The sequence below is a fragment of the Zonotrichia leucophrys genome, chromosome 3, assembly GCF_028769735.1.
Source record: "Zonotrichia leucophrys gambelii isolate GWCS_2022_RI chromosome 3, RI_Zleu_2.0, whole genome shotgun sequence".
NCBI lineage: Eukaryota > Metazoa > Chordata > Aves > Passeriformes > Passerellidae > Zonotrichia > Zonotrichia leucophrys.
The window spans coordinates 73383267-73396477 of record NC_088172.1 but is presented as its reverse complement, the minus strand read 5'-3'; the positions used below and the strand labels follow the sequence as shown (position 1 = coordinate 73396477).

Genomic DNA, 13211 nt, shown 5'->3' with positions numbered 1-13211 from the left:
TGTGGCATACATTCTTGGGTTCTTACACATGTTCTTATAAGGAAATGGAACTCACTAAGCACTTAATCACAACCTGGGGTAGTGCTATGGCCTGGAATACAACACACTAACTCTGTTTCAGGAACAGGCAAAGGTATCTCTATTTAAGCCATCGCGGTCACTACCACTGCCCAAGGCCCAGGAAATCAAATTACCTTTGTCAACCTCAGTTAAACAAAAGTAAGCAGAAATTTGCCAAAGGGTAGCTCTGAGAGCCAGGGATGAGCCACCTGAGGAGCGTGCAGGAAGGGCCAAAGGAAAGTGCTATTTACTGGAACACAACTTGCCTGGCTTAAGCATATTTGCTTGAATCCATTAGGAAGAAATCTTGGTAAAAGGACTGCAAAGACAGGAATTAATATATCAAAAACACTATTAACTGAAAAAATGAAGTAAAATACAACACAACTTTCTAAAAACACCCAGTTAATTGTGGATTTACCTGGTTAGGAAGCCGTGACAGCAAGAGGAACACATCTGAGTATATGCAAACGTGAACATATGCAATGAATGTTTGCATTTGTGCTTGGGAGAAAGGTGAAGTTCCATGGAAAAGCCTTTGCACCCTTACTTGATGTATACCAAGCTCTTTGAATTCAGAGCAGTCAAGAACTTAATCTTGTTTGATGATTAAATACAGGACACAAAAAGGAAGGGATAGCTTTTTGGGGTGAACAGCAGGAAAATTGTAAGCAATTTTTTTCTGCATTCTATCTGGTAAATATTTATCCAGTTCTGACCACTGAAATAGATTTCATAGAAGAAGGCCCAGTAATTCACTCCCTAGGCAGACTGATCCCTCACTATGTACACCACACTGTTATCACCAACAGTGAAATTTAGAATCATACAGGTTGGAAAAGACCTCTAAGATCCTTGAGTCCAGCTGTTAACCCAGCACTATGAAATTCACCAATACACCATACCAACAAGTGTCACATCCACGCAGCTTTTGAATACTGCACAAGAGATGGTGCAGTATCCCTGGGCAGCCTATTCCAATGCCTGACCACCCTTTCAGTCAAGAAATGTTTCCCAATATCCAATCTAAGCCTCCCATGTTTTGCCTTGTGCCCAGTTCCTCTCATCCTGCCATATGTTACCTGGGAGAAGAAACTGGCTGCCAGTGAAGTGCTTTCTCCAGTGAATTGTATGTTGCTGAGCGCTGTGGTGAGATTGGGATCCACATCCCAGCCCTGACTTCCATGAAGATGTGTCCTTTCAATTTATGAGAGACTTTTGTCACTCTTCTCTTTTTTTGCTCAGCAGGGTCTGAGTGCAACTTGCTGTGAGCTCTTTTAGTGTCACTGGATGCAGTCAATGCTCTACCCTGGGGTTTTCAGATGCAAAGATCAAGAACAGTGACAGTCCTCACCACAGCAAACAAGATGGGAAAAGTCCTGTTCCACTGCAATATCTAGAGTTGGTTGTTCTTTAATGTGTTAAACATAATTTAACACATCACAGTTTAACCACTGGACTTTCTTGCTCTCCTCAAGGTATCAGAAGTCAGGAATACTTCCCTGGGACAGTGCTGCTTTCAGAGAAAGGCAGGGGGTTGAAAGCATGGGGTATTTAATAAAATTAACAATTTTAGTTAAGTCAATATACTTTTGTGTCACAGATTAATGTTGATCTGTCTCACATGCAAAAGACCTTGCAACCCACAGTTCCCACCCCCTCCATCTCTGTTTTTTTTCTTTACTGGCACAAGCAACCTAACACAATTTAATATCATCTCTTAATAAACATCCAGCATTGGAAGAGCTGGCTTGAACTGCAAACTTAGACAATACCCAGATGAACTGCATCCAGACAGGTAGCAACTGATAAAGCTTGAGTATGCATTCAGGATTTTATCTTACTGTAAGCACGCAAGCCTGTTTTTCATCTCAAAATTCTGAGATGTTGAATTGGCAGAGGTAATATTACCCAACTTGGTTAGGCATTTTGAAATCCCTTGAAAAGTAAGAGACCTTATGCTGGCACGGTACTGAGACAAATATCTAAGATAACTTATCTTTAGCTATGGCCATGAGACCATGCAACTAATTAGTAGGGCATTCCTCTGGTCATAATTTACTCTGTGATTTTTTGGTAAGATTTGAGAAGTTGTGTTGCATTTCAGAAGACACAATGTCTGTGTTTCAGAACATCTCAAACTACAACATGCAGCAATTTTCCATTCTTCTTAAGCAAGGTCTCCAGTCATATTTATACAAACATTTTTACAACATGTAGTTTATGCCAGAGTCTAAAGCAAATACTTCACAAATGCTTTGGTAAATCTTGCAAATTAGCCCTATGCTGAGAAAATTAATCTCCTAAATATTTTTTCCTTTTTATGACTCTATATACGGTGACTTTTGTTTCACAGCAAAACAGGATCTAATTCCATTTTTCAAAGTCTGCCAAGCACACTATTGAATGAAAATATTTTCTTTTTTCTATTTCATCAACAGTGATTCAAGTAGAAAGAGCTGGTTCAGGATGCTTCCACTTGTTGGCTGTCACTTTTGCCAGTTTTTAGAAGGTTTCTGAAAGGCTGGCTGGCCTTAAAAGAACAATGGTGTGCATCATTCATCATACCTGAATTAAGATGTAAATGAATTCATGATGTCGCTGCAATGAAAACACTTTGATTCCAGAACTTTATCTTCACTTCTGGCAGCCCATCAGCTGTAGCCTGCAAGAGCACATTGCATGGCTAGTGAAAGCTGATTTTCCTCTTAGGAGAGGGTTTGCAACTTAGGAGAGTGTGGCAAGTAGCCATTTGCTTTGCCCTCTCCCTTTTTGATATTTTGTGATGATGGGAAAGAGCTAAAAGAAAGGTCTTTTCACCCTAATTTTGATATTTCCAGGCTTCTTGTCATCATTCTTTGGTTGCCTATATCATAGACCCATGCTCTTCCTTCACTGGACATGACTGCATTGCATTCCTAGAAGATGACTTTATTTTGGTTTTAAAATATGTAATTTTTATTATTAATCAGTGGGCTTGCATTATTTTCTGAGGGTGATTCTTTCCTCTTTGATTTGTTTCTCTTGCTCTCACATTCGTCAGTTTCCATGGCCCTTTGGGCAGACACTTTCTGTTTCTGTGAACCTTTTTCCTTAGCAGCACTATAGCCTGCCTGTATTTTAGCATTCCCGCATTTGTAATTAGTTACCATCTTTATTCTGCTCTCTACCCAAAATCATTTGCTTTTGGTTTCTTTCTTCCTACTTTCATGTTCAAAGTCACATAAATAAAGCTGATTCAGGCTTCTGTGTCTTGCCTGATGATAGAATGACAAACTGAACCCTAGAAAAGAAGTTCCAGTAAACTCAGGGGAAGAGGAGAGAAGCAGCACTGAATTACCTCCTTAACCATGGAACTGGTTTATCTGAAGGTGAGAAGCATCTCAGGGCTGGATACCGGCACACAAGTAGTTGGGATTCTGCCCTAAAGCAGATAGAATTTCTAGTAGAAAACCAGAGTGGAAACGAAGCACCTTTTGTGGCAGCCAAGGGAATACATGCAGAAGGGTTTTACAGTTGATCAGAAGGTCAATACAACATCAACTCTTTCACTTGAAATTGCATAATCCAATATTAGAAAGATTAGGCATTGACTAAATTTCTAAAAGCCATAAACTGCTGGATTTATGAGGTAGCACAAGTAGTGTTTCCACAGTAGTTGGTATTCTCAGCATTTCCCTGTGGCACAATTCTACTGCTAATTACATAAGGCAGAGTACTTGCTTAATGTGGCTGTGTTGGTTCTCATACCAGGATTAGATAATTTAGAATTAGGTTTGATACCTCCAATCCTTCCTTTGTACAGAAGGATCGGATTTTCTAGTTTTATGGGGTTAAGGAAAATTGATTAACAGATCTTGACCAGGTCAAGTGAAATACAGTTCATATGGATTTGGTATGGTGGACAGGAGTGAACCTGTTAACAAAGGTAACTTTATGCACCCAAAAATAAGGATATTCCTGGTTTTCAGGTACATCCAAATAAAACATTCCTAATTACATCTTCCACAACATTTTAGCCCTTTTACTCAAATGCAGGCAAATTCAAGATCTGATGAGCTTGCAGTCTACCATTTCATCACTAACTGTGTGGTCCCTAGGATTTGCTCACTGCAGTAACTTACATTTTCCTCCCGTCTGCATGCTCTTCTTTTTTTCTTCCTTTCCCATCAATATGAGTCTGTGAAATTTCAGATTTACTCAGCATCACCTATTTTACTACACAACCTCTGTGATCTTCATTCTTTGCATTCCCTGCTGCATGGGTCATCTCACTAGGAACTTAGTAATTCATTGTCATGGTTCTTGTTTGACAATACCTCCTTCGGTTTTCAGGCTCAGCACACCCCTCTTCAAAGCACCATCTTTCCATCTCTCACTCTCCCTGGCCATTCACATTGATTCACCCTTTAAACAAACTCTGTTCTTCAATTTCTTTGCTCTCCTTATCCACTGCTCCTTTCCTCTTCTCTTCCTCATGACTATGGTTTTCCTTTTCACTAACTCTTCTGGGTTTTTCAATGGGGAAAAATACTGCCTTTTCATCTGTTTTAGCCTTTATCTCTATTATCTCTGTTTTCTTGCTTAAATACCACAATTTTACTTTTTCACTACTGTTCGCATCTGTACCACAAGGAACTTTTAATTGATTTCCACCTTGGAAGTATTGCCAAGTCTCCTCTCTCTGCTTCCTCAACTCAAATTGACAATTTACTCTAACAAAGAAATGGGTATTTTATGACTAAAATCAGACTCTTCCTAATTCTCCCCTCAGAGAATGCATTGTCCCTTACAGCTTCTCTGCTCCTGTTTCCTTCATGTCCTCTCCTTTTTTCTCTTTCATCAGAGATAGAATTGTAATTTATCCATCTTTTAAAGTGATTCTCCTCCTTTTTTTCTCCCTTTCACCATGATTTCTACCTCTAAAGTAGGTTTTGCAAAGCAATGTTCAGTTACGGTCAAAGGAATCCAAAATGCCATAGATGTTTCATATGTCTCTATTTTTTAAGTGTTAATTGCTCCCTTGAAAGCACTTCCCAACCTCATTTAAGTTTTGGTTCTAACCAAACCTTTGTTTAGAATCTGTATGCCATCAAATCCACCCTTTTCTTCTTTGCAAAATCCATACAGACACTGTGTATTCCCCAAAATTGTTCTCAAAATTGTTTCAATAGAATAACTGTGTTGCTTTTTTTTTTCACAGCACACAAATCTTTGTAATATCTGCTCATGCATATACTCACTACTGTTTTATAATGTGTGTCCTTTAACTAGTGTGTAATAGCAAGCAGACTAATGAAAAGAGCTCAGGTAATGGCTGCATAACTCCTTACTTTTTGCAATTGTACAAATTTTGTAATTGCAAGCATGTACATATAAAAACCCAAGAGAGGATCCCCTGATTACAAGACAAAAATACCAGCTATTAGCGCTTAAGTAAAAAAGAAAAGCAAAAAACCAAGAAATACCAAAAGTAAACTGAATTTTTTGGCCCTGGTAGGCAGATAGACTGGGACCAAAATCCTTATTCAAGATAAAGCACGAACCTCTCTAAATGGTCTAACATCTTAATCCGAAAGTGATCCTACAGTAAAAAAAAACAAACAAAAAAACAAACAAACAAAAAAAACACCAACAACAACAACAACAAAAAAAAAAAAAAACACCAACAAAAAACCAAAAAAAACCCAAAAGCCCAAAAGAAATCCCTGCAGATGAAGTTATCATTTCAAAGAACACAGAGCTTTCAAGATCTGTGAAATCTAAGAACACCTGGAAATGCTATGTGAGAAATGAAGAAATCAACACTTGCAGTTGTGTCAGAGAAATACGCAACTCTGGGAAACTTAGTGATTTAGTTCACTAACATCACTAGGAGATCACTATCTGTAAAATTCAAATTCAAATAGCTCTTGACATGAATGAAAGATGAAACTAGAAACTAAACCTGAAACTAGAAGCTAAAACTGAAGACAGTAAGCACCAGTATACAAATACAGAGCTACTGGACATGCACTGATCCAAAAATCTTGCAGCAATGAAGTTATTTAAGGATATCTTAGCCTAAAAAATGTGGTATACACTGAACAAGGCACTGCAAATTAACACTGCTGTTGTTGAGCTTCTACTCATGTGTGACAGAGTCTATTGGACAAACCAGTGACATCAAAATTACACCAAAAAAACAGCTGGCATGACTGGAGAGAATAGTAAGAATTTTTTCCCATATGCACAATAAGTGAAAATAAAGAAAGGTGGAAGGGGGAGCACTTATGGAAGTGTGAGTTTATGGAAGTCATTGAGGACCATGAAGGTCAGTATCACTTTGGGGGACAATTCAGGGTTGTTATGGAAACATACAAGAAAAACAAAACTAGGAAAGAACCAAAGAATTGAAGGTGACGATGCTCGGCAGACACACACAGCAAGCAACCAGCAAAACAGAAAATCCATTTCCTACATGGGAAAGGGATTGATCAGGTCATAGGTAACTTAGGCACCAGACTTCAGGTGTAAAACCTCTCTTTTTCATTTTTTGGAGAAGGTTATTGGGAGTGGAGGGCAGGAAGTCGGGAGGAATGAAAGACAGAAGTGGGCTGCTCAAGTGTTTGAATGGATTCCTGAACATATCAGCCCAGTGACAAGCATTATCCCTGTGTATGGACAAAATGGGTACACTGAAGCCAAAAATGGTGTAAATATTGCTACAAACATCTGTCCTTTGGAAGAATTACCTATAATTAACCAGAGACAATACACTCTTATTTATACTGGGTTTTCCTCTTCTTTTGACACATTTTGCCCTAAACATCAAATGCCATGGGCATTTTCTAAAACCCCCAGCAATGTGAATAAGGAAGATTTAGTTCTTTCTGTTCTTTGTTTCATTATTTCTTTAAATTGCTTTCTCCACCTTGACATTTTTCTCTCCCTCTCGGGTGATCCCAGAGGTAAGATTTATGTTTACAACTGATGGTTTATGATTAAGACATTGAACTTTGGTCACGGAATTAGTGCTGTCTCCAGGTTCAGCCACGCTCGAAGCCCCGGGGGACCTTCCATAACCAGGGTGCCGACTGGCGACGGAGCCAGGCTGTAACCCTTGAGCAGGAGCATCCCCCAGTGGCCCTGCTCATCACTGCAGTGCAGTTTTGGGGATATTTTTCGGTTCTCTAGCTTTCAACGTAAACACAAATTCAATTCAAGTGCCTCAGAACTGGCCAGCACACAGAAGTCTGTTGAGCTCACTAAAGAGCCAAAGATATTTGATAAAAAAGAATGATTTCCAGTCATTGCATATATCACATGTGTATTGCAAAACACATAGCTGTAAAAAAAGGATTTTTTTTTTCTAAATTCATTCAAAAGGGGGGGAAAATCAGACCAAAAGAAAGTCAGACCGTTTACTGGAAATCCTTCTTGAAGAAGAGAAAATAGGTTTAGAGTTTGTTCCAATAATATTAAGTTCTATAGCTTCTTTTGGCTTTTTTACAAGACCATGATTCAAGAAAAGGATACTATAGCAACCATCAATTTTTAATCTGCCTTTTGATTGAAGTTCACATACTTAGAAAATATAGACCATCATATATATTGAATTAGAATTCTAAATCAAAACTTCCTGGCTGGTATTTCATTAACCCACTGAAAATTCAACCATGTTCCCAGAAAAAGATAAGAACACACCAGCCACTGCTCTTAAACCCAGCCCTTTGCAGAACAATCCAAAACTGCACTCACTGGCTTTGCTTTCCCTGTCAGTCACTGACAAAAGGTGAAGTAATGAGGTACTACAAAATATTACTGGAAGGGATGGAGAATAGGAGGAGGTAGAAGGGCGGACAAATGACGCACAGATAACACAAATATGGGGTGCTTGCACCTACCCAGCTCCCTGCCACTGCAGGAGCAGAGCAGGCACATTGCACAAGCCCTGCATTTGTGCTGACTCAGTGGAGGGGCCGCAGGGGGAAGGACGTGCAGGGCTGCTGGGTGAGGAGCCAGAGCAGCACCTCTGCACAGCACCTCTGCAGGGCATAAAAGAAGGGATTTTCTCTTGTTATATTGCAGCCCTCCAGTTACTTCTAATGCTGCAGCACTGGAGATGAAGGGTTTTCAATTAAAACAACCCATCTGAAAACCAGTGGGATTTCTACATTAGCTTGAAATTCAGCAGGGGATTATAAGCAGTGCAGAGCAGAAATCGATGAACATTTTTGTTGTCTCTGTATCAGAATCTCACCAACCTGATGTGCCATGAGCCCAAAGAGGTGACATGGTGTCATCCAGCAGGTAAGCCCAGCAGGCCTGTGGTGTCACATAGTTACTTCTTTTCCTCCTCTTACCCTTGTCACAAAAGCTGAGGACACCTAGCTGAGTTTTATAACAGATGCATTTTTCCACTCTCTGGCAGCAGTGTAAAACACTGAATACTTGAGACAAGGGGAAAATATATCCCAAACCTAATCTCCAGAACATATGTGCCTTGTCAGTAATCTAAGGGCTAAATGCTGGGTCCTTCCTCTGAGGTAACCTAAGGGAAATCTGTCTTTCTCAGTATCTCTGAATCTGATCCTTCACGAGCAGCAGTCAGAGCAGAGTGTGAATGTGCTAACTGAGACATGACAAACCCGTGTAACACCTCTTGCTGATACTCTGTTATTCTGTGGTTAAGGCTCATGAGGATTTTTGAAAGGAAGTTTATTTTTGCAAGCTGCTGAGCGCTGACTATGACATGGGGCAGCTTTCACTTAGGCAAATGTCTTAGCTTTGGTTAAGGCTCTTGGACAGACAAGCTATTAATGTGGCATTTTCTAGGAAAGCCATGTAGATACACTTGGCTTAGGCTATTCAGTGAAAGTACATGTTGTAGGTTTTAACAAAAAATGGATGGCTACAGCTCAGCACAAAAGGAGAAGGCAGCTTTTCGTCTTGGCAGACACTACCTCTTCCTTTCTGTTTGCTAAACCCTATCAGGGGTCCTGAACAATGCTCCTTATGGGTTATTATTGCTACCTAAAACACTGGGCTGGGTATGCAGCATGACAAATCAGTTTTATGTAGTACAGATCTATCTCTGCCACTTACATGAAGTGGATGATTCTGAAAAAGTCAGCAAGCATCATAATGAAAACATACATTATGATACAATATGTCACACAGCACTGAAAATTAATCCTGCTGCTAAAGGAATGGAAAATGCACAATAAACACATTACCTGAAATTAAAACTGGTTCTGACCAAGTCTCCAGAGCCTTTAAAGTTGTAACAATGATTTCCTATTTATATGGACTGAGTGAATTCTCAGGTGATTCCCTGTGGAGATCTGTATGAATACTTTTTCCAGAGCTGAGGAAAGGAAAATAGGTAGCTATAATGGAACTGCAGGAGCAGCCAAGCAGTAGATTGATTCAACAGGAGAAATTCAATGTATCCCAAAGGATTTCCTAGGATTTGCTCTCCTGCTGCTTAGGGCACAATTTGTTGTAATGAGAAACTGAGGATTTTGTTTCAGGTGTGTCAAAGCTTGTAGTGATGACTTGAAGGTAAAAAGAAAAAGAAACAACTGAAAATCTCTCTTAAGTAATGCTTTTGGGTGAGGAGAGAATAACAACAAGCTCTCCAAGGTGCAAAAAAGGTCAAATATCTCATGTAAATAATTATTACCTTAAGAGATGCTAATTGGATGCACAGTCAAATCCTTCATCTCCAAACTGCTGCATGAAACAGCTTGAAAACGATGGTACACTTCAGTAAGCAAAACAGAGAAAGCTTTATTAAATTATCTGCTAAGACTGCACTTGGTCTCACTATAATCTCTGCTCTCAGAAATGACTGCAGAAAATAAATGCTCAGTTTTCAGTTGTGAAGAACTGAATTAATATAAAAAACCAACCCAGAACAACTGAGGTTTGGTTTTTATATTTAATAGGGAACATTTAAACATACAGAATACTCTGTTCATCCGAAGTGTGCCACAAGGTAGAACACTGGCAGGAAGCATGTACTGCTGCAGTACTACATAAGCCCTCTGTAAAAGGTTAAGTGGGACATGCACAACGTGAATTTCACCCTTGAGAAACATGAAAATTTTCAGGCACTCATGTCCTCCTCTGTGAAAATGAACAGTCATTAGGAACACAGACCTACTCCACAGTTGTGATGCACCACAGCCTATGCAGGTTTATCAATGATCACTTTTTAGTGAAAGCTCTGAAACACTATGTTCCTCAAGTGAAGCCCAGAGTTTTATTCAGAAACAGGCTGCCATATGGGATTTCCTCAGGCAAAATGCAGAATGCTGATGGCATCTCCATTTGATTAAGGAAAATATGTAACATCTGAAATGTTCATATTCACAGCAGAGCATATTGCTCAGCTCTAGCACACCCCTCACACTCACCCAGTGTATTGAAACATCACGTGGTGCACCAGCAGAGAGGAAATGGATGCTGTAAAAAATACCTTCCTGAGGATGAACATTCATGTGTGAATGACATTGTACCTGGACACTCAGCACAGGCTTACATTTAGTTACAAACAATGCAACTATTCAGAACCCAAAGATGTGAGTCTTCTAAAGCTTTTAGCACACTGACCAAAGCAGAAGCACCTGCCCTTTCTGTACTAGATAACCAAAGCTGCATTACAACTCCAGGCTCCAACCAATTTCAAGCCTTATCACATTATGTAGGAACTCCTAGACTATCCTTATCAACAAAAGACCATCAGCCTCAGAAACTCTCCCAGCATATAGCACAGGAGCAAGTACTGATCAGGAGAGAAAAAAAGCAAGCACTTCACCACCTTGATCTCTCCCCAGAATAAAGACCAGGAGCTTTTTCAATTTCAATTTCCAGTTGAAATTTCACTTTTCAAGAATTTTTTTATTCTTTCTGTAAAATCTATGTATAGAGTAGACAGAGAATACACATTATTTCAACAAGCCACCTGTCCCTCACTTTTGCCCTGTCTCAGCATAAAACACTGATATCCTCATGTCAATGGAGTCTGAAACAGAAAGTCAGTTTCTGATCAGGGATGGGGCAGCATCTGAACACACGAAAAAACAAGGAGATAATAAGTTGTTGTTATTTTTATAGTTCCTGTCATTCTTTTATTTGCTTTCAGCCTGACTGTGAAAGCAGAATGACCATCCTGCCTTATTCACCAACCTAGAAAGCAATGCAAGATACACACAAGAAATGAAAACAGTAAGAAGTATCAAGAAGAAGCACAGTCTTCACTTTTAATGAGACAGCCAGCTCTCCCCTCTCTTTGGAAGCAACTGAACCAATTACATCCCTTACCTGTATGGTTCCAGAGTCCTGCTGCCATAATACAGTGCTTCTTCCCAGGATTCAAGGTTAATACAGGCATCCATGGCACAGTCAAGCATTTTCAGCTGGTAGATATTTGTATCTGGGAGATGACCCTTGTGGCCCCTCAAGAGATTCTGGCACCTTGCCAGAACATGCTTCCACTCTGTTATTGGCCTTAGTTAAAGAAATTTATTTAATCAGATGAAAATACAACTTCTAAATGCTGTTTAGCAAGGAGTAAGAGCCTCCAAGCATTAAAATAGAAAAGTTGTCATCATTTCAGACTCTGCTACAATTCTTAAAAACATACTTAAATGCTGAAGTGGCAGCTTAGGTAATTGTGCTTTGTTTACATTTAGCAAAACAATTTCTGTAAAAGGCAATATTTCAGCAATAAATGGTAAAAGAAAAATGAAAATTTGCAAGGATGTTTTAATATATTACAAAAATTCAAATAACTTTTATTTAGGTACTGAAACATTATTTACTTAAGATACTCCAGTTCTTAAAGCCAAGGGCAAGAGTCCATGGAAATGTCTTTTAAAAAGTCCCAGCTGCTAAAAGAAGAATTTAAAATAATAATAATATATATAATGACTCACTCTTTATGCTGCACTTTTAATTTTTTTAGAATTCTCATGAAATTAGAACCTTTTCTTGAAATGAATTGATTTTCTCCTTGAAACATTCATGAAGAGCATTGTGATTTTGCTTTTCATGTACAGCTGCACGTTTCATGCATGAGAAAGAAAATAATCACAGTTTTGATGTCTGACTGTAGTTCAGGACTAATGATTTCGCCAGTAAAAGAGATTTTCACCTCCAATGCTACAAGAAGGTTTTTTGTGAGGTTGGAATATCAACCTCCTCCCTTTGTGAGGAAAGATAACCTTGCACTCACTTGATTTGGATAGTCCTTAGCACAAATCACTTTTTCCATTACATTCTACATGATTTGACTTCTCTGAGGACTGGTTTCTTTTCTCTCTGACCACACCTTATCTGAACCCCAAAACTTGCAGTTTTCAAATGACTATTACCACCTGTGATTGTACCCATGGGAGTCCCAGAATGCAAGCAGTCTTAGCACCAAAAAGATACTACTCACACAAGTAAGAAGAAATGAAATAAAGAAAAAATTAGACTTAGAGCAAGAGAAGTGATAACATTGATTGTATTATAGCCCTTTCCACACAATCAGCTCAAGGAAGTCCAGCAGTTATCTTCACAAATTATTGCAAGTACTATTCACACTAATCCAGCAATGAATTTAAAGTGTAGAATGACAAACCTGTGATGAAGTAATTAGTCCATCTTGAACATGGGAATATTTACATACTTAAATTTAAGAATGTGACCACCATGGGCCAGGATTTATAGCATGGTTGTTACAAGGCTAAACTAATTATTTGTGAATTGCTCTCATGCCCTTGGATTGAAAGAGCCATATAAGGGAAGGAATGTGTTATTATAAAATTGCACCTTAACCTTTATATCTTTGGCAAACATCCATGTATTCTTTACAACTGATTAAGGACAAAAACCAGAAGAATGAGGGATGTTATTTCCACTTGATACAATTTTTGTAGAAAGTACAAGCCGCTGACATTCTTGAAAGATTACCATTTTAGCTGATGTATGCCTGCTCTTACTTCTCATTATTCTGCTTTGTGCATTCACCAGACTCTGATAATAGATGTGCTATACAACAAAACCTCTTGGGACTGAATTTTCAGGTAAGTAAAATTGCAAACTAGAAAACCTGCCATCAGCTGCAACAGTACCAAAGAGCTGCATGCCCTGCACCAGCCCAAGAGTAGAGGAGGACT

At 39.0% G+C, this 13211-nt stretch overlaps 1 protein-coding gene across 5 annotated transcripts in view; it reads right to left on the bottom strand.

Moving 5' to 3' along the window:
• The window catches only part of SMYD3 (SET and MYND domain containing 3), a 395552-nt gene that overhangs the window by 33822 nt on the left and 348519 nt on the right, over positions 1 to 13211 (bottom strand). For all 5 annotated transcript variants that reach the window (XM_064708804.1, XM_064708805.1, XM_064708808.1 and 2 more), the window contains one exon: positions 11371 to 11545. In XM_064708804.1, coding sequence (XP_064564874.1) covers positions 11371 to 11545 — 175 coding nt within the window. The remainder of the gene's footprint in view (positions 1 to 11370; positions 11546 to 13211) is intronic.